A 19,693-nucleotide genomic window follows, 5' to 3' on the forward strand; every position below is an offset into this window, starting at 1 on the left:
ATGATAGCTAATACTTACTGAGTACTAACTATATGCCAGCACTAGTCTAAATTTATGTATAATCTTATTTATTCTCAAAATAATCCAATAAAATTCAAAATTACAAAACAGAAGAAAAAGGGTGAGAAATCAAAACCAATTTTAAGAAGTTTAAAAAACTACATTTTTGAGAGGGGCAAGGCAGGGAGATGGGCTGAAGGGGCACAAGCTGCTCTGTATAAAATAGAGAAACAATAAAGATATATTGTACAGCATAGGAAAATACGGCCATTATTTTGTAATAATTTTAAATGGAATATAATCTATAAAAATATAGAATCACTATGTTGTACACCTGAAATTACTGTAATTTGTAAGTCAACTACAATTCTTAAAAAAAAAACCCACATACACATCTTTGGGAAATTCTAATTCAGCAGATCCCACAAGCCTCCTACTAAATAACTTTTCAATCATACTCTTTCCCTAGATGCTTTTTTTTCTAAACAAAAACTTTAGAAAAAAGTTTTCTAAAACTGTAAGTCAAGAACTTGGCTTTGATTATTACTGCTAAAATATTAAGTGGCTTTAAATTAATCACTTTTTCCTCTAATAGTTCAAAAGTATGTTTAAGAAACCCAATAAGTTTCAAACATTTGGAAGTCCTCAGCTGAAAACAGACTGACATGTAATCTCTTATTTTGTGATTTCATTTTCCTTTTTTTATAGACATGTAAACCTTTACCACATTTTGATGTGTGACTTAAAGTGACATAGGATCACCAGTGTGATAAGCTGGAACAGATTTTCCAAATTAGTTTTAATGTGCGTACAGCAAAACACATTCAAAAGCTAGAAAGAGATGTTCTCAAGAACAGAACCATCAATAAACTCTTCTCACCTGCTCTTTTCCATAAAAGAAGGCTGAGTCAATGCTTTCTCCATTATGTTTTCCAGTTATCAAAAGAACACCAACAAGGAGAGCAGGAATTCTGTAACAACAAGGGTTAAGAGAGAGAGCGGGGAGAAAAAGGATGGATAGTAACTGTGTATGTGGGAACATATAAGCAAACAGAAAACTGGCGTTCCTGTCGTGGCGCAGTGGTTAACGAATCTGACTAGGAACCATGAGGTGGCGGGTTCGGTCCCTGGCCTTGCTCAGTGGGTAAGCTGTGGTGTAGGTTGCAGACGCGGCTTGGATCCTGTGTTGCTGTGGCTCTGGTGTAGGCCGGGGGCTATAGCTCCGATTAGACCCCTAGCCTGGGAACCTCCATATGCCACGGGAGTGGCCCAAGAAATAGCAAAAAGACAAAAAAAAAAAAAAGAAAAGAAAAGAAAACCACCAACTTACCCCCAGCCAGATATTATGATGATTCCAACAGGAATTTGTACCCCTTCTCTCTTTTTCAAAAGAAACAAAGAAATTGCTAGAAGGCCTAATAATAAGAAATAGAGATTGAAAGATAGGTAATTACTCCTGATGTTGCTCAGACTTCATGAAACTTTAACAAGCCTTTTTCAATAGTAGTCTTATTTTTCTTGCCCTAGAATTTATTTTTCTAAATAAATACTTTCCCCAATATTTTGAAACAAGTTTTCTTAATTCAGAGAAATTTATGTTTTCTCTCCTATATTGTTTCTTTATTCAATCTTCTTGTTTTATACGTGAGGATTTTTTTTAAAGCCCACATCACTTTGTTCTTTTGATTGATGTGTTTGTAATCAAAGTATATTTGGGGAAAAGAATTTTTTAAACTAGTTACAGAACAATTCCAAAAATAAAACACCCCACTCTGCTGATGTAAGAAAGTATAGGCAGTTCTTTACAGGTTTTCTTTTTAGAAACTTCTCCAAATCTCAATGATGTACCTTAGCAAAAATATAAGCTTAATACAAAAACAAATGTTTCAGAATTCTTAAGCTTTCCTTGTGCATTATACCCAGTTATTTATAGAAATAACATCTTATGTAATAAATCCTACGTAGCTGTAGAAACAGAACTTTACGGTTGGAAGGAACCCCTGTTTTAAATGAACACTTTCATTTTATAGATTTGTAAACAAAAAGGGGTGGCACAAGCCGCGCAGCCAGCAGAGGGCAGAGCAAAACTAGAAACCCAGGCTTCTGACAGACGGTAAGTCCTTCAGCTCTGTTTCTGAAACTCAGATCTGTGCACACCTAGGCGTCTGGAATTTTAAGGAGAAATGTTAAGTCTTTTTGGTATATTTGCAATAAGAATCATCTCAATGGCCATCTTATATAACCAGAGTACAGTCTCATTATTTCAGGGCTTATATCTGGTTTTATATGAAATTTGAGCTAAGTGAAGGCCAAATGACATCACAACACACAGTCTAAATGAGTGTTACTGTGGTAGTTTGAAGAGAAAAAAGCGGTAAGATAACCAGGTCATAAACCCATGCATCAGAGTAAAGGCAGGCCAACCTAAAAAACTCTACCTAGAGAAGTGAGTTTTGAGTTCCATTTTACATTTCAAGCTGTGATTCAGATTAGCAAAATAAGATTCTCTGTCATGTCAATTAATGGTGCTAATTACTAAATTTGTAGTTTTGTTAATCGGTGGATTTGCTTTCCTTTTAAAATTATATACTAACAGTATTTAAGGCATTCATACCTAGATTTAAGATTATATATACAGATTGTTACACTGTGCTAAAAATAATACAAATCAACAGAGATCCTTTAGACTTGTTTTTCTTTATGGGGGACCCACACATTACTTAAATTCAGGTTTTCAGAGTCCAAGGAAACAAGTAACCAATCACAAAAGAATGCCAACTGTGTTACACAAGTGAGGGTACTCCTCACAATGTTTATCATTCCATTCCTGCCTTATGAAAATAGTGACATGGAAGAACAGGCCCAATCTAAGCCTGCACCTCTCACTGATGAAGCTGTGAAAGCTCTTGCCTGAATCAGTTAAAACTCTTCGCAAAATAAAAGTCTTAAATTAGACTAGTGTTTCCAAAAGTGTGAAGACTATAGGTGGCACAAGGGTGACCATTTTCCCACCAATTATGTGTTTATTTTAACATGTGCTTGAGGAATTCCAGTTGTGGCTCAGCGGGTTAAGAACCTGACTAGTATCCATGAGGATTCGGGTTCAATCCCTGGCCTCACTCAGTGGGTTAAGAATCCAGCCTTGCGATAAGTGGTATAGGTCGAAGATGCAGCTCGGATCTGGCATTGCTGTGGCTGTGGTGTAGGTAGCAGCTGTCGCTCTGATTTGACCCCTAGCCTGGGGACGTCCACATGCCACACCTGTGGCCCTAAAAAGGAAAAAAAAAAACCAAAAAACCTGTGCTTGAAAATTCTTTAACTAATACATGAAACCTGGGATTTTACTGAGATAAGGTTAAATTTATTAAAGTAAAAAAAAAGTGAGTCAATTTTAAGTGGAAAAAAAAAGAACAAGTGGTATGCAGCTATGGCAGAATTTATGAAGATAGTTTGCAAATGAGTAAAATTGCAGATGGCTGAAAGGATGACTTAAAATGACATTTTAGGTCTACAATTATGTTATATCAATAATCTCAAGGTTAAGGGGCACCTTCACCGGGGTCAGGGAATTTGGAACAGCTTCTTTGGAGGGCTTTTAGTATGCATGCTTGGTAGGATTTAGAGAAACTTGGGGCTTTCTGACATTGATCTCCTTACTGCTCTCTTATTCTCATTACCAGTTTAGCTTTAACTAACCTAAGTATTAGAGATCAAGTTGGTTGATCTGTATTTAGGAATAAAGTCTTTAGGCTCTTTTAACTGGACATCTCATGAAAACTCATGCTATGCAAGGTGTCCTTGTTTTTAAAAAGCACACACCTTCTCCTATTTGCACTGAATTCATTCTCTAATTCCTCCTTCATCACACTGTTGCTTCACTTCAAAAGGTTGTTGCCTTAGATGGGTCCTGCTTTTGATCCTGAAGGCATGAAATCAAAGGCCTCTCTCTCTCAGCCACTTCCTGACACCTGCGTCCTAATAGTGGCTACAACTAGTGCTACCATTCTACAATTTCCTTTTATGTGCCATTTTTATAGGTTTGCATTTGTGATATAAATACAAATCAACCAGACTTAATGTTTCACAAACATACTAGAGTGTACACATCCAAATAAATGATTGTGTTTCTTCAAAAAAGCAGTTTGCTAAAACATTTTGAACATACTTTTTGGAGCCAATTGAAATGAAAAATGTTTTCTTGGAATTCCTGTCATGGCTCAGTTGTTAACGAACCCGACTAGTATCCATGAGGACGAGGGTTCGATCCCTGGCCCTGCTCAGTGGATTAAGGATCCGGTGTTGCTGTGAGCTGTGGTATAGGTTGCAGATGTGGCTCGGATCCTGAGTTGCTATGGCTGTGGTGCAGGCCAGCAGCTACAGCTCCAATTTGACCCCTAGCCTGGGAACCTCCATATGCCGCAGGTGTGGCCCTAAAAAAGAAAAAAAAAATGTCTTCTTACTGGGTAGTCTCCTATTTACATATCCTTTTTTTTTTTTTTTCTCTTTTTACACCTGTACCTGCAGCATATGGAAGTTCCCGGGCTAGGGATCAAATCGGAGCTGCAGCTGCTGACCTATGCCACAGCCACAGCAACACTGGAAGTGAGCTGCATCTGTGACCTACTCCGCAGTCTGTGGCAATGCTGGATACTTAACCCACTGAGTGAGGCCAGGGACCAAAACTGCATCCTCATGCATACTATGTCAGGTACTTAACCTGCTGAGCCACAATGGAAAAAATGTCTTCTTACTGGGTAGTCTTTTATTCCCTTATTTTTCTTGTTTTCATATTACCACTTTTCCCTCTATTTAATAATACAGTTCCATTTGTATTATTCCTACCAAGTACCAAGCATAAACACTCGTATTTCATTTAATTCTCAAAACAACTCTGTAAAGTGATAATCCAGGCTTATAGACAGGGAAACTTAAGACTGCAAAAGTTAAGTCATTTGGTTAAGGCACTGCCAGAATTTTTCATTCAGTTCAGTTGGATTCTAATAGTGAGCTCTGGGACACACCTTACATGCCTCTTCCTCCTCTGCCCATTCCTTCCTTGCCCTCCCTGCCTTCAGTGCCTGCCCCCTTGGTATCTCCAAAGGGAAGCTGTGCTGACTGTGGCCTAGATCCCAAGGCCCCAAGGAAAAGGCTATGTGACTGGAAACTACCTGAGCCAAGGTAGAAACAGAGTGATCAGGAAACAGAACACAACTTTGCAGACTCTCTGTGTTGGTGGGTGTCACTGCCCAAGCAAATATCCTAAGCCTGAACTACTAGACCTCAAACAGATCACAAGATGCTGGGGCCATTGATGGAGAAGAGGGGGACTTAAATTTCTCTTCATGATCCCACTTACCTGTCCATAAGTAAGTGCTATAGAGGGAGCTGTACAATAAAACAAACACCAAAATTTGTCCAACAAAATTTTTTTCTTTAACAAAATTCCATATCATCATTCCAGCACAGACAATAGACTGAAGGAAAAATGATAAAAAAAAGTCAGTCATACTCATATGTTTTATTCCCAGCAACTCTATTATAATTATTCATTTTAAATTATTGTTGAGTAGCTAATTATTGCATTCTAGTTATACTAAAGCTTCAAATTTTGTGATTAAAAAACTTTCTATAGAGCTTTAACAATACACATATTTAATTGGAACAGATAATGACAACATTCTAAATGTTAACCTTGTATTTAGTTAAGGTTTACATAGAAAATACTAAACTTCTTTCCATTATAATCTGAGACATGCATGCAAAGATTTAACTAGAAAAATAAGATTATAAGAGAGTTCAAGTTTTAATGATTCAATTAATTCTATTAAAAATGCAAAATTATCATCAAATGTCATTACAGTTGTCCATGGGGGTGTTGGGGGGGAACTGGTTCTAGGAACCACCTCTCGAAGGAAACCAAAATCTGAAGGTGCTCAAGTTCCTTACATAAAATTCTGTAGTGTTTGCATATAATCTACGTACAATTTCCATATACTTTAACTCAACTCCAGATTACTTATAATATCAAATGCAATGTAAATGTTACATAAACAGTGGTCAGCTTTTGGAAAATTCAAGTTTTGCTTTTTGTAACTTTCTGGAATTTTTTTTCTAATATTTTTGATCCATGGTTGGTTGAATCTGAGGATTTGGAACCTATGGATATGGAAGATTGACTTTATTAGTCTCAACTTTATATAGCTCAAGACCCATTGCAAGATTTATTAAATTAGGCATAAATTAATTATAATCAAACTGTAATTGGTTTCGGTAAAAAAAAATACTTTTGACTTTAATTGTACAAAGCAATCTTCTTCTCTACCAGTACTGTGTGTGTGTGTGTGTTTTGCTTTTTAGGCCTGCACCCGCGGCATATGGAGGTTCCCAGGCTAGGGGTAGAATTAGAGCTACAGCTGCTGGCCTACGCCACAGCCACAGCAACACTGGATCCGAGTCGCATCTGTGACCTACACCACAGCTCATGCAATGCTGGATCCTTTAACCTACTGAGCAAGGCCAGGGATCAAATCCGCATCCTCATGGATCCTAGTAGGATTCGTTAACTGCTGAGCCACGAAGGGAATTCCCTACCAGTAGTATAATCAATGAGAAAAACATAGCTCTAATTATCTGTAAGTTTACTAACCTGAGCGATGAGTAAATTAATTGTAAGCATATGAGGAAGCTGTTTATATTTCTTGCTCAAAAGAAGAATAGCCAAAGACCAGATCTTAAAGACAAAGATTCAAAAGTTATTCAGGTTTCTTAATCTTTATAATTACTTATTAACTAACTCATTGATTAGACTTTTTCAATCAAAGAATTTTTTTATTCTAATTTGGGAAGGAATCAAAACATTTGATTTACTTTAATATGTCTAGTTCCCCCAAAGAGAATTAAGGTAAATCCAAAGTAAAATAAAAAGCATGGAGAGATCTTATGGTAAATTAACTGCAAAAATGACAGGGTTTTTTTTTGTTTTTGTTTTTTTTTTTGTCTTTTGTCTTTTTGTTGTTGTTGTTGCTATTTCTTGGGCCGCTCCCGCGGCATATGGAGGTTCCCAGGCTAGGGGTTGAATTGGAGCTGTAGCCACCGGCCTACACCAGAGCCACAGCAACTCGGGATCTGAGCCGCGTCTGCAACCTACACCACAGCTCACGGCAACGCTGGGTAGTTAACCCACTGAGCAAGTGCAGGGACCGAACCTGTAACCTAATGGTTCCTAGTCGGATTCGTTAACCACTGCGCCACGACGGGAACTCCCTTTCTTTTTTTTCTTTTTCTTTTTTTTAAATGACAGGGTTTTTAAGAACTAATGCCTTGACTAGGGCCAAGGTCTAATTTTCCCTACCTTTGGTGGCAGGGCTGGGGCATAGGTTCTCAGCCAGCTATTCAGAAAAAGAACTTTAGTGGGAAATGCAGTTATAAAGCACCAGCCTAAATTTCCCCTTTTTGATTCTACCATATTGGCTCATGAGGTATCTAAATTCCAGGCTGTCTTATTTCAAACATACATCAACCACCTTAAGATTAATTTTCTGCATTCTTCATATTTAAAAGAATACACAGTGGTCAGCTAAGTACGCTGGTTTGATTTCCTTCTTTTCTGTCACCTCATTGTCAATCAAAACTTATACTGTCTCTCCCCCTCAACCTGCCCTCTTATCGATGGCCATAGCTTTTAAGAATATGTAACAGAAGTGAAATTTCTTAAAAATTACATGAATCATGCATTTATTTGTTGCCAGTATACATATTCATCCTTACCTCCCTTCCCTTAACAACAAAAGTTGTCTTTTTTTTTTTTCAGCCAGAATACAGTTTGAGTTCAATAGGCAACTCAACCTATAAGACACTCTAGTTGCCAAGTGTATTTAATTTGAGCTAGATATATCCAAAGTTTCATTAACATTAAATGCACCTTTTGCCTTGATCCCAAAGATCCCTTCCAACAATGTGATTTTACTATAGCTAGTATTTGTATAGTGATTCACCACTTGCAGAATGCTTTTCACATATATTGTCTCACATAATCCTTAAAAACAAACCATGGAAATGGGTGACCTCTATTTTACAGTTGAGAAAACTGAAGGTTAGAGAAGTTTAAGTAACTCTGCAGAGAAATACAGCTAGTTTGTGCTAAGGCCAGGAGTCAAATCCAGGTCTGATTAAAGTTCACGCCTTGTCTGTTATACAACTCTTAACTCCCAATTGGAAAGACGAAACTCAGAAGGCTGATATTAAATTTTATGGGCAGGCTTTAGCTTTCTCTATTGCATAAGAAATTAGATTTCTACTCCCTAACTTTCTGTTACCAAGCTATTCTCAAATTCACTCTGTGATTTTCATTCATTTTTACACCGAAATATACTTACCAAGGAGACCAGGCTGATAATACTTATATCAAAACTAACATTCTGGATGGCGTATGCCAATGGCTTAGGGTCCATGGTGGGAAAAGTCAGTAACCAGGCAGAAACATACATGATAGGTGCAGACACAAAGGTGCTTATTACCATCCCTGAGGTTATCTGCAAAAATGAAATCAAATTAAGATTCATAGACTCAAACAATTTCCTTAAACTTGAGTCACAGCACACTAAGGCATTTAGTGAAATAATCTTCAGTAAACAGTTTAGTTCCTTCTTATTACATTTCCAAAACATCTCTCTAATGCTGTGGATAACATGTACAATATGCTCAGACACTCTTTGGTGTTAACTGATGTAGTTATTTACTGCAGTTGATTCTGTAGTGTTTTGCATCCAACAGTTGGATTATCAAAGAATAATACAGATTTTTTTTCCCTCAAATTTCAAAAATTACTCTTCTATAAATAACCTTTAGGCTTAACTATAATAAAAGCATTAAAATACTTGAAACTAAAAAAGACTAATGAAAAAAGTCATGGCTGGAATAAAGACCCCCAGATTAAATAACTCTATTGTTAGGTGATGTTACCCAACACCTCCTTATTTACAACAAGGCAGTTTGCAGATCTCAAATTCTCATAAGGGAATGTAGATTTCTGCTTCAAAATTTCATTTTTTTACTAACCACACAAACTTAGAAAGTAGTATATACATACAATCTCTACTTCCATGTTGAACTGTGTTGCAAAGATAGCCACTCCTGGTGCTACAGGAAAGACACCATACAGAAATGCATAATTTGATAAACTTGTATGGTTCACTACATTGTCGCCCTTGTCCAAGAGTTCCACCATTTCTCTGCACAGAAGTGGCAGCACCAAACTGAAGAAACAAAAAAATACATCATTCACTTGATGTCAAAGCATGCTGATCCCCAAACTGCTCTAGTGAGCTTGTCATTAGGTTATTCTTCTCCTGCCAGGTATATCCATTTGCATGTACATATTCTCTGCATGACTACTTATGGGCATGTTATTGAAAGAATCAAAAATTCAACCTGGAATTACTTAAAGTGAAACAATATTCTAGAAATACTTCAAACATCAGGAATTAGTAGGGAAAAAACTCTGATTTTTTTTTTTTTGTCCTATGAGTAATTTTCTCACAAAAAAAATTTATAAAAATTGCAGTTATGGAGCTCCCATCTTGGCGCAGTGGCAACAAGTCTGACTAGGAACCATGAGGTTGTGGGTTTGATCCCTGGCCTCGCTCAGTGGGTTAAGGATCCAGCATTGCCATAAGCTGTGGTGCAGGTCACAGACGTGGCTCGGCACTGGCGTTGCTGTGGCTGTGGTGTAGGCCGGCAGCAACAGCTCTGATTCGACCCCTAGCCTGGGAACCTCCATATGCTGTGGATGCGGCCCTAAGAAGACAAAAGACAAAAGACCAAAAAAAAAAAAAAGTTGCAATTATAACTTCTGTTTTTGCTTTCTGTATTAGGTCACTGAAATGTTAAAAAAAAAAAAAAAAAAAAAAAAAGACTGACAAGCTGAGTAAACTTTTCAAGAAAATTACTGAACTCATTAAAAAAAAAAAAAACCACCTGACCTTTATTATGATTAGGGCTTTAAATTGTTCAGGTAATGATAACAATGCTACTCAGGCTCTAAAAACCAGTAGAAAAAAATAGGTATCTTACAAGTAGCCCTTTATCTTTGTAAAGAAAAAAAGGTTTAGTGAAGGGAGCTGACATAAATGAGGTAGAGCAAAAAAACTAGTGAAATTCAGATCTGGTGAGGAGTCAATTATTAAACAAATCCTCAGATTCCATAGAAAGAGCATATCAACAGTAGTAAGTTAATGGAGAAGTTCCCACTGTGGCGCAGTGGTTAACGAATCCGACTAGGAACCATGAGGTTGTGGTTTCGATCCTTGGCCTCACTCAGTGGGTTGAGGATCCGTTGTTGCCGTGAGCTGGGGTGTAGGTCGCAGACGAGGCTGTGGCTGTGGCTGTGGCGTAGACCATTGGCTACGGCTCTGATTAGACCCCTAGCCTGGGAATCTCCATATGCCACGGGAGCGGCCCTAGAAAAGGCAAAAAGACAAAAAAAAAAAAAAAAAAAAGGGATTAAAGAAGCAAAAGAAAGGATTTTAAAAATGATAATATTTACTAAGTAATGGCTGATAACTACTATATTATTGTTAGTACCAGATTAATTACTGTGGCAAAACTAATTAATACTTTATTTCCAAGAACATAACACCACTATAAATAATTTTCAGAATTTATATTCATTTTTATTATTTTGAAAATATAGATACTATTTCATATTGCACTGGTCGCAAGAAATTAACTGCCTATACAAGAGCTAAATTCAACAGTTAAGTATGCCCCAAGTGCCTTGGGATAATCTTGTAGTAAAATTATATCACCTGTACCAGGAAGTGTCTGTAACCCCATGGCTAAGGAGCTAAGGAGGCTGAAGCACTGTTAAGGAGGTAAGAACTTTTCATGTGCAGGCTAGGATCAGATGCTTCATAATAATTCTTCATATTGACTTACCCATGTTTAGAAAATTCAACCATCCTCGGAATTATAGAATATTTTCCCCAAATTCATGATATAAAAGTTTACATTCAAAATTATTGTTTTCACTGTGGCTAATAGGATTTTAATAACTTAGAAAACTCAGAAAGCCTGCAAAAATCCTTTAAAAATATGGTCAAATATGGGACATTGGAAGATATTAAGTCAAATCATATAAAAGCTGAAGGGAAACCATTGTCTTTACCCTCTGACAGTAAAATGGAAAGAATAATTTACAGAGAAATGACTTTCCACAGTATACCAAAACATCACATTTTTAAAATTATAACTAAATTACGAGGGATTACTACTTTCAAACTATTTAAAGGAGAAAATAGTTACAGACATATCCCAACAAACTGGCTAAAAAAGGCTTTCACAAAGTACAACCCTCAAGTTAAATAGGTGAGACTTACAGTTTAGCTGTGATGAGAAGAATCAGTACAACAAATGCCGACTTCTTCAGTTTCTTTATTTTTCCTACCATTGTAAGACCAAGATAAAATAGAGCTGATCCAGAAAAAGAATTTGCAAGTCCATCAAGAAAATTTTCCATGTAAACAGGAACCTTTTGATCAAGAATAAAATTGAAGGCAATGCCAATGAAGACCATAAATACTATCGGGTTCTGTAATACACGCAGAAGTCCAAGTCCCACAATTTTTACTTTGTTTTGAGAAGCATTTTGAGTGTCTCTCCATTTCTGGATTTCACAGAAGATAAACCCTATAGGGTTTAACATCATAAGAGATATTGGTGCCACCAAGTAAATATACTGGAGATATTCTGGGTATGTCGTTTGATATAAAGCTTCAACTGCAAAATATGAATTAAAATTGATTTGAAATGTCTACCACAGAAATATATTAATAAATTACATAGATAATGTTTTCCACACTTAATTATAACAAATTATAAATTAACCTAAATAGTATAGAAGGACCTCATTAGCCTTGTTTTGGAGAGGTATGTTTTAGTAATAAGGTGAAAAAGAAGAAAAACACACTTTATTAAATGATATTTAGCTTATAAAATGATAATCAACTGAAAAAATTATTTTTAGTAAAACCCATTAGTTTTTACTATGGAGAGGCTAAAACTAGTCTCAATAAAAGGGCAGAATTTGGGTGATGGGGTCCTGCTGTACGGCACAGGGAATGTGTCCAGTGTCTTGGGTTAGAACATGATGGAAAATGGGGAAAAAAAAAAAAAAAAAGAATGGGAGTTCCCGTCATGGCTTAGTGGTTAACAAATCTGAGTAGGAACCATGACGTTGTGGGTTCGATCCCTGGCCTTGCTCAGTGGGTTAAGGATCTGGCATTGCCATGAGCTGTGGTGTAGATTGCAGATGCGGCTCAGTTTCAGAGTTGCAGTGGCTCTGGAGTAGGCCAGTGACTACAGCTCCAATTTGACCCCTAGCCTGGGAATCTCCATATGCTGTGGGAGCGGCCCAAAAAATCACAAAAAAAAGACAAAAAAAAAAAAATGTGTGTGTATGGGTGGCTGGGTCATGTTGCTGCACAGCAGAAAGGAACATTGTAAATCAACTATAATTTTGAAAGGAATAATTGTAGAATTCATAAACAATTCAAAGTAAAAATCTACTAACAAAATGTTTAAGTGGTCATGGTGGTTGTTGGTTCCTTTAGTGAGGAGTTTCACTGGAGTGGTAAGGCAGAAATCAGAGCACAAGAGGATGGAGGAGACAGGAGACAGCAGACTAAAAACTGAGCACTGAAGTGGTGGATTACAAGCTATACAGGAAAAGAAGTGAAGATGGGAGGTGGCTAACAGAGAAAGCAGAGGGGTCAGAGACAGGGACAGGGGCAGGAGTGTGCTGTGAAGTCCAAGAAGTACGTCTAGTTGGAGGTTTTGGAGTTCAGAGTAAGTCAGAAAGTGAGCTATTGAATTTAATATTTGCTGGATGACTAGGTCACGACTAGGATGTGGAGTTGGTGGCTGAAATGAAGTAGAGTCCTAGAGATGAGGACGTCAAGGAACCAAGAGAGCTGGGAATTTGGTGGGTAGTTCACATGGATGCTGAAGTCAAACAAGATGATGGCAAAACTTGGTAGGAGGGAAGATGACAGTGAGCCAGACACTAGTCTTCAATGAATGAGGAGCGGTGACGAGAATGAGCTCAGCAGATGACAGCAGTGAGGATGTGGTGTTTAGCCAGGCAGCATGAACCTCAAAGAAGCAGTTTTTACAAAAGAGTAGAGAAGAATGGCCTAGCAGCAGTACATGGCTGTCTGGACGCTATTCCTGCCTACCCACTCTTCATGTGGTGTGCAGATGAGAAAATGAGCAGCCTCCATTTGAGAAGAATGAATGACTTCATGAAGGAAGACCAGCAAAGATGCCAAGGAATTAGGGATGGAAAGATGGATCTAAGAAATGTTTCCAGGGGAATACAATGAAGTCATGTCAATGCACATTTAACTAATGCAAATTCAACTACACTCTCCTAGGAAAACAAAAGCTTCTCTCTCTCTCTTTTATAAAGCAGGTACCCACGTACAAACTAATTACTTTACTCATTGTTCATTAAAGAATAACAATGCTTGAGAAAAAAAAGATCTAGCTGTTAAGACTTTTAAGAAATGGTCCAATAGGCACAAAGTACATGGGCTTGGAGCTCCTGCTGTGATGAAATGGCATCGGCGGCATCTTGAGAGCACTGGGACTCGGGTTTGATCCCCAGCCCAGCTCAGTGGGTTAAAGGATCCAGTGTTGCTGCAGCTGAAGCTTAGGTTGAGACTGTGGCTCAGATCTGATCCTTGGCCCAGGAGCTCCATGTGCTGCCGGTGGCCAAAAAAAAAAAAAAAAAAAAAAAAAGTACATGGGCTTTATTTTGTGGGTGATTTGAGGTATTTTTCAAGGGTTCAAGTGAACATGATGACTTAGAATCTAACCACTGCATGAGTCTTCTTGGCAGGAGGGTGGGTTGGATCAAACTTCTAATAGTTTTTTGGTATGAGTGTTGGTAGCCTGATCTTGTGTTGATCAGAGCAACTCAGAGCCTTGCAGCAAGGCTCATTTGTGGCAATGAGTTATGAAATTTTTCAACCTAATATATACAAAGGCTGATTCGTAAATGATTTCAAGTTGAGAGAGAAAGATAAAAAAAGAACAGCTACAATCACTTACAATCACTTGCTGCACAAGAGAGGCAATCATGTGAAAAAATGTAAAAAGATTAGATGTCTCAATTTACATTAAGATAAAGTGACACAGGTAGGAAAATATATTTGTTTACTTACATAAGTCCAGGATACATAACTTCAGATAATATCATGCACGTGTCCTGTTAAAGTTATGTAACTAGATTATATAACCTTTAGTTCATCTTGTTCTTATTAGCTAAAACCTACTTTTTATAAGATTCAATTCCCCTTTTTTCAGCTAAGCGCTTACGGAGGTCTCTAATATCTCTGAAATGCAGTAGTTAAACAAAACACATTTGATTACATAAAATTTCACAAATACTTTCCACTGATTTCCAAATTAGACATACCCACTTGTAACCCAGTGGTTTTCTTTCATGTTTCATAAAGTTTCATCTTTTAAGTTAAAAAAAAAATAAGGCAGTACTTTTGATAACACTTCTAGATAGCTGCACTTCTTTTGATTAGATACATCTAGCTCTAAGAGAAAGGTGTCCATACCGGCTGACCCCTCAATTTTTAAGATAGCATATTTTGGAAAAGCCTAGTGTTTTCAATCTGAGCCCAAGAGTTTTCCTAAGTTGCCAAAATAAAATGCATAAGGTATTTCCTTTGATAGCTTACAGCATACAAAGTCCCTTAAGTTAATGCCTTTTTCCAGAAATGTACTTTCCTGGCACAGTAGCACTTCATCATCACATAATGGACCTCAGATTGTTTTAAAAGCTCAATGCAAATTTGAGCAACAGTCTTCATTATCTAGGTCTAGCCAATCACCAAGTACTTTCTTCTTTTGCATGATCTTCTGTATTTGATTCCTGCTTGGAATCTCGATGCCCACTAGTCAAAAATCTCAAGGTTGCATTACCTACTGTGTCTATCAACCTATATTCTGGTTTTTCCTGACCATCCCCTTCATCCATTTTATTCACTACCGACAATATAATCTAAATCTTAACTTTCAAAAACTAAGATTTTGGGGGGAGTTTCCTTCATGGCTCAGTAGTAATGAACCCGGCCAGTATCCATGAGGATGTGAGTTTGATCCCTGGCCTCGCTCAGTGTGGGTTAAGGATCCGGCATTGCCACAGGCTGTGGTATAGGTCCCAGATGCAGCTCAGATCTGATGCTGCAGTGGCTGTGGTGTAGTCCTCAGCTGCAGCTGCAATTCAATTCCTGGCCTGGGAACTTCCATATGCTGCAGGTGCAGCCATAAAAAGATTAAAAAAAAGCCTAAGATTTTTCCACAGCTCCCACCGCCACAATGGTTCCTTCTTTCTCCAGCTCATGTCACTATTCCTTCCTGCAAAGTCTTTATCAGTCAGTTTATATCATGGTTATACTGGACAAACACCACGTTCATAATTACTAGTTCTACATGCTGATCATTACCTCCCAACTTTCTTGAAATCTCTCCTTTCTTATCTAAATCTTGCCTAGTATTTAAGGCCTGTCTCAGGCACCACTTCTTCCAAGGCTTCCATCTACAGCATGGCTCTCTCCTTCTTTGGATGGTTCTGGTACTTTGTTTCATATTAGTGTCACCTCAGCAAATTCTAAGTTCCTTGAAAGCATCATTTTATAACCCCCAATCCCAGTAGAGTGCTGAGCAACTCTGATAATACTTGCTGAATGGAATTAACACATCAATGAATGTCAAAGGTTTCAGACAGACTAAAAATGTATTTTGTAACATAGCAATTTATAACTAATTGTTACCCATGAACCCATTTCTTTTTATATCCAATTTTTTTCTTTTTCCATGTTCTGAATATTTATAAAGCAGGTAACTATTGGGGTATTTTAAGTCAGTTGAACAGGTATACAAAGGCAAGAGAAGTATGGTCTAGTGGGAAAGAAAAAAATTGGGAATAAATGCTTATAAAATTATTAGACTTAGGTTTCAATATGGGAATTTCAGTCCATTCTGCCATTCATTTGTGTAATTACTTAACATTATGACTTTATAAATAGGCAGCACTATTCTTTTGTTACCAATCTGAATATAGTTTTTCAAATCTGAAAAAAAATGAAAGCAGTGACCTATATTAACAAATTAGATTTATAATCATTATATCAACTATTAAGTTCTAATTAATACTTGTAAATAAGGCTTTTGGGGGAGGGGAAAGTCCCACTATGAGGCATTATTATATAGCTTTGAAGAACTAAGAGACAAAATTAGCCACCCACTGTTGCTCCTATTTTGATTCCTGCAGGGTTTCAATCCTAGCAAATAACACAAAGACCCAGACTAGATCATTCCATTATTTAATGGCATACAGTTAAATGCTTCATTTCCTTTCTGTTTACAGCTCAAGCACTAGAGCATAATTATGATTAGTCAGGGTACTTACACTATCAGCATTGTTTGAAGAATAAATTATAGGACTTAACTATGCCCCATTACTATCTTTTAATGACAGAGGCAGGGAACCATTCTGATTTGCTGAAATCAACATTTCACCTTGGTAGATTCTTGGTTTCTTCTCATATTTGGATTTCTTAAACTACCTTTGAGAAGAATTGTTTTTAAAAATAGCAAGTTTCTTTTTTTCAGTCTGCAGAAATGTACTGTAGTATTCTGTCACTTGAGTATAGATAAATTAATGCAATTTCATAGACCATTATAATTGTCATAGTATAAAGAAAGAAAACTTCCTCTTTCTTTAGTCATTAACTTATCTGCCTTCTGAGTCACCTGTAAATTGGACCAATGTTGTAGAACAAATACAGTCTTAAAAAGGATATTTCCTTGGACGTTCCTGTCATGGCTTAGTGGTAACAAGCCTGATTAGTATCTATGAGGATGCGGGTTCAATCCCTGGTCTCTCTCGGTGGGTTAAGGATCCAGTTTTGCCGTGAGCTGTGGTGTAGGTCACAGATGCGGCTCAGATCTGGCGTTGCTGCGGTTGTGGCCAGTAGCTATAGCTCCAATTTGACCCCTAGCCTGGGAACTTCCATAAACCACACTTGTGGCCCTAAAAAGCAAAAAAAAAAAAAAAAGGATATTTCCTTTAAGCCACAATGCTTATGTGTGAACAAGAGAGTGGGAATTCCTAGGAAAGGCCACATAACAAACAGAAAGAATGGGTCTTCTCTCTAGAGACACTGTCTTCTCTGTTTACCCTGAGCAAGGCCAGAAGGCAGACGGGCATGGACAGCAGTGATAAATAATCTCATTGGAGCAGAGCAGATACATGGCTCTACAATTCTGTACCACACCTTCCAATTCATAGATAGAAGAGAAAGCACTTCTGCTATACTAATGGTTTCTGGTAAAGTTATTGTCTACAACGTAATATTACAAGAGCTCTTATTATTTGTGAGTTAAAAGCAAAAATCACAACTCAAAATCTGCAGTCATAATCATCAGGGAAATTGGGCTAGCACACTGCTGGGAACATGATCATTACCAGATTGATTCACCGATTTAATGTGGGACATGAGAAAGGCAACAATGAAAACGGCTAGGTTTTTTATTTGGAGATTCTGCCTTAAAATGAAAATGGATAAACTCATCTAATAGGTCTTTTTCCATTACTTTTTTTATATTTTTTTCACTGATATAAAGATTAAGGAAAACTTTGATTCTCTCTGAAAACAATGTATTGCAAGGGCTAGCTGGTTCTTTTCATGAGTAAATGGGCATGTTATATAACTGTGTGACATAAAAGAATGCCCAGGATTTAAATCTAGGTTTGAGTCTCAGTTACCTGTTAGCTTATATGACCTTGGATAAACAATTAAGTCTTGTAAATCTGTCTTTTTATTTGAAAATGAGAATAAATAATATCTATCCTACCTCACCTGAGATAAGTAAATAAGAAGGTACTCTATATGCTATAAAGCTATAAATGTTAGTTCTAATTAGTTATGGACTTACTAATCTATGAGATCATGAAACATAGTTCATGTCTAAATTAAGACATAGCATTATTTATCAAATATTTAATACTATGATACTGAACCACTCCTAAGGTTCTTACATCATAAACACTTTTTTTTTTTTTTTTTTTGTCTTTTTGCCTTTTGTAGGGCCGCTCCAGAGGTACATGGAGGTTCCCAGGCCAGGGGTTGAATTGGAGCTGTAGCTGCTGGCCTATGCCACAGCCACAGCAACGCCAGATCCAAGCCACGTCTGCGACCTACACCACACCTCACGGCAACGCCGGATCCTTACCCACTGAGCGAGGCCAGGGATCGAACCCAAATTCCTAGTTGGATTTGTTAACCACTGAGCCACGACAGGAACTCCAAACCATAAATACCTTGACAAATGTGCATTAATTCTCCCAAGGAGATGGACAAACACACGAACTCCTTGCTCTTTTATTTCCAAAGTCTTTATTTAAATGCTTGGTTCATCCTTAATTTTAAAGTTCAATAACCTTAAAGGAAGCTTATGCTAGAGGATTATTCTAGACTAGAATAGTCTAGTTTTTGAATATTTACAGCTCAGTTATCTAAGAGCCTAGTTTTTCCTCTCTCAAAAACCTCCTGCATCATTCATAGTTATTTAATTTCTTAGGTATATCTCTACTTATGATAAGCAAATGGAGGAGGGTAAAAGGAGAAGAATGATGAAAATTATAGTCCACTAGAATCCTTTTGGTGCCAGTGGCAAAATAATTTTTGGGATAGGGTAGTTAAAAAGAGAAGAAATTTGAAAGTTTTTTCTTTTAGGTTTATGGCCACATCTGCAGCATATGGAAGTTCCTGGGCCAGGAATTGAATCTGAGCCACAGCTGCAGCAATGCCAGATCCTTTAACCTACTGGGCTGGCTGGGGACTGAACCTGTGCTTTCGTGGCAACCTGAACTGCTGCAGTCGGATTCTTAGCACCAGAGCAGGAGCTCCAGAAATTTGGAAGTTAACTGCAGATTTCATTTGTCAATTTCATTAAGTTTCATTCAGTCTCAGCTCATCATCATCAGAGAGGCCTCACACCTCTCATAGCACTTCCTCATAAAATAACACTAGAACTTTATGGCCATTTCCATTGCTTGATATTAGTTTTACTTTTATTTTATTTTCTCACTGAAATATAAATTCAATATGTATGGAACTTTTTCACAGGTGTATTGTCAGCAGCAGCAGTCACTGGTATTAACAGGCTCCTATGAATGAATGAAGGAATAAACAAATGACTAGATCTATAATATTCACTATGATAACATGATCAAAGCATAAACTTTAGTCTAGAAATATTAAAAAGTAGTTACCAGGTATACATTTTCTTAGTGGCAGAGTGTTCTGGAAAATAGAATATGTTTCCAAGATATCTCAACATCCTCAATTGGTATGTTTACTGTTTCATCAGGAAAACATACACACATAGAAACATAAAATTAGGCTGTTTAAAGAGTTGGAAAGTTAAAGAAGGAGAAATTGGAAAGGTAAAAAAAAAAAACAAAGTCTCACCATTTTTGTTCTCAAAACAAGAAATTAACTGCAATGAAAATATACTGACTTTCTGGAGTTGTTGTCATGGCTCAGTGGAAATGAAGGACACAGGGTTTTTTTGTTTTTTGCTTTTTCTTTTTAGGGCTACACCCACAGCATGT

The 19,693-nt window shown here is 37.2% G+C and overlaps 1 protein-coding gene and 1 long non-coding RNA gene across 14 annotated transcripts in view; one reads left to right on the top strand and one right to left on the bottom strand.

The window, feature by feature from the left end:
* GPR155 (G protein-coupled receptor 155) overlaps positions 1–19,693 on the bottom strand; it is a 44,751-nt gene that overhangs the window by 19,172 nt on the left and 5,886 nt on the right. For 6 of the 13 annotated variants that reach the window (XM_003133486.6, XM_013990590.3, XM_084999535.1 and 3 more), the window contains 7 exons: positions 11,376–11,775; positions 9,089–9,254; positions 8,376–8,531; positions 6,647–6,730; positions 5,357–5,474; positions 1,331–1,415; positions 881–971 (listed from right to left, as the gene is read on the bottom strand). In XM_003133486.6, the coding sequence (XP_003133534.2) occupies positions 881–971; positions 1,331–1,415; positions 5,357–5,474; positions 6,647–6,730; positions 8,376–8,531; positions 9,089–9,254; positions 11,376–11,775 (1,100 nt within the window). Of the gene's footprint in view, positions 1–880; positions 972–1,330; positions 1,416–5,356; positions 5,475–6,646; positions 6,731–8,375; positions 8,532–9,088; positions 9,255–11,375; positions 11,776–19,351; positions 19,438–19,693 lie in introns of all 13 variants that reach the window. The other 7 variants (XM_013990589.3, XM_084999541.1, XM_084999537.1 and 4 more) reach the window with 2 other exon arrangements.
* The window catches only part of LOC146395988 (uncharacterized), a 29,600-nt gene continuing 11,937 nt past the window's right edge, over positions 2,031–19,693 (top strand). The window contains exon 1 of the long non-coding RNA XR_014829602.1: positions 2,031–2,113. This is a non-coding gene — a long non-coding RNA (uncharacterized LOC146395988). The remainder of the gene's footprint in view (positions 2,114–19,693) is intronic.

This window comes from Sus scrofa, chromosome 15 (genome assembly GCF_054392235.1).
Source record: "Sus scrofa isolate SSC_HxYL_T2T_F1_AM1 chromosome 15, Sscrofa_HxYL_maternal_Yorkshire_Landrace_v2.0, whole genome shotgun sequence".
NCBI lineage: Eukaryota > Metazoa > Chordata > Mammalia > Artiodactyla > Suidae > Sus > Sus scrofa.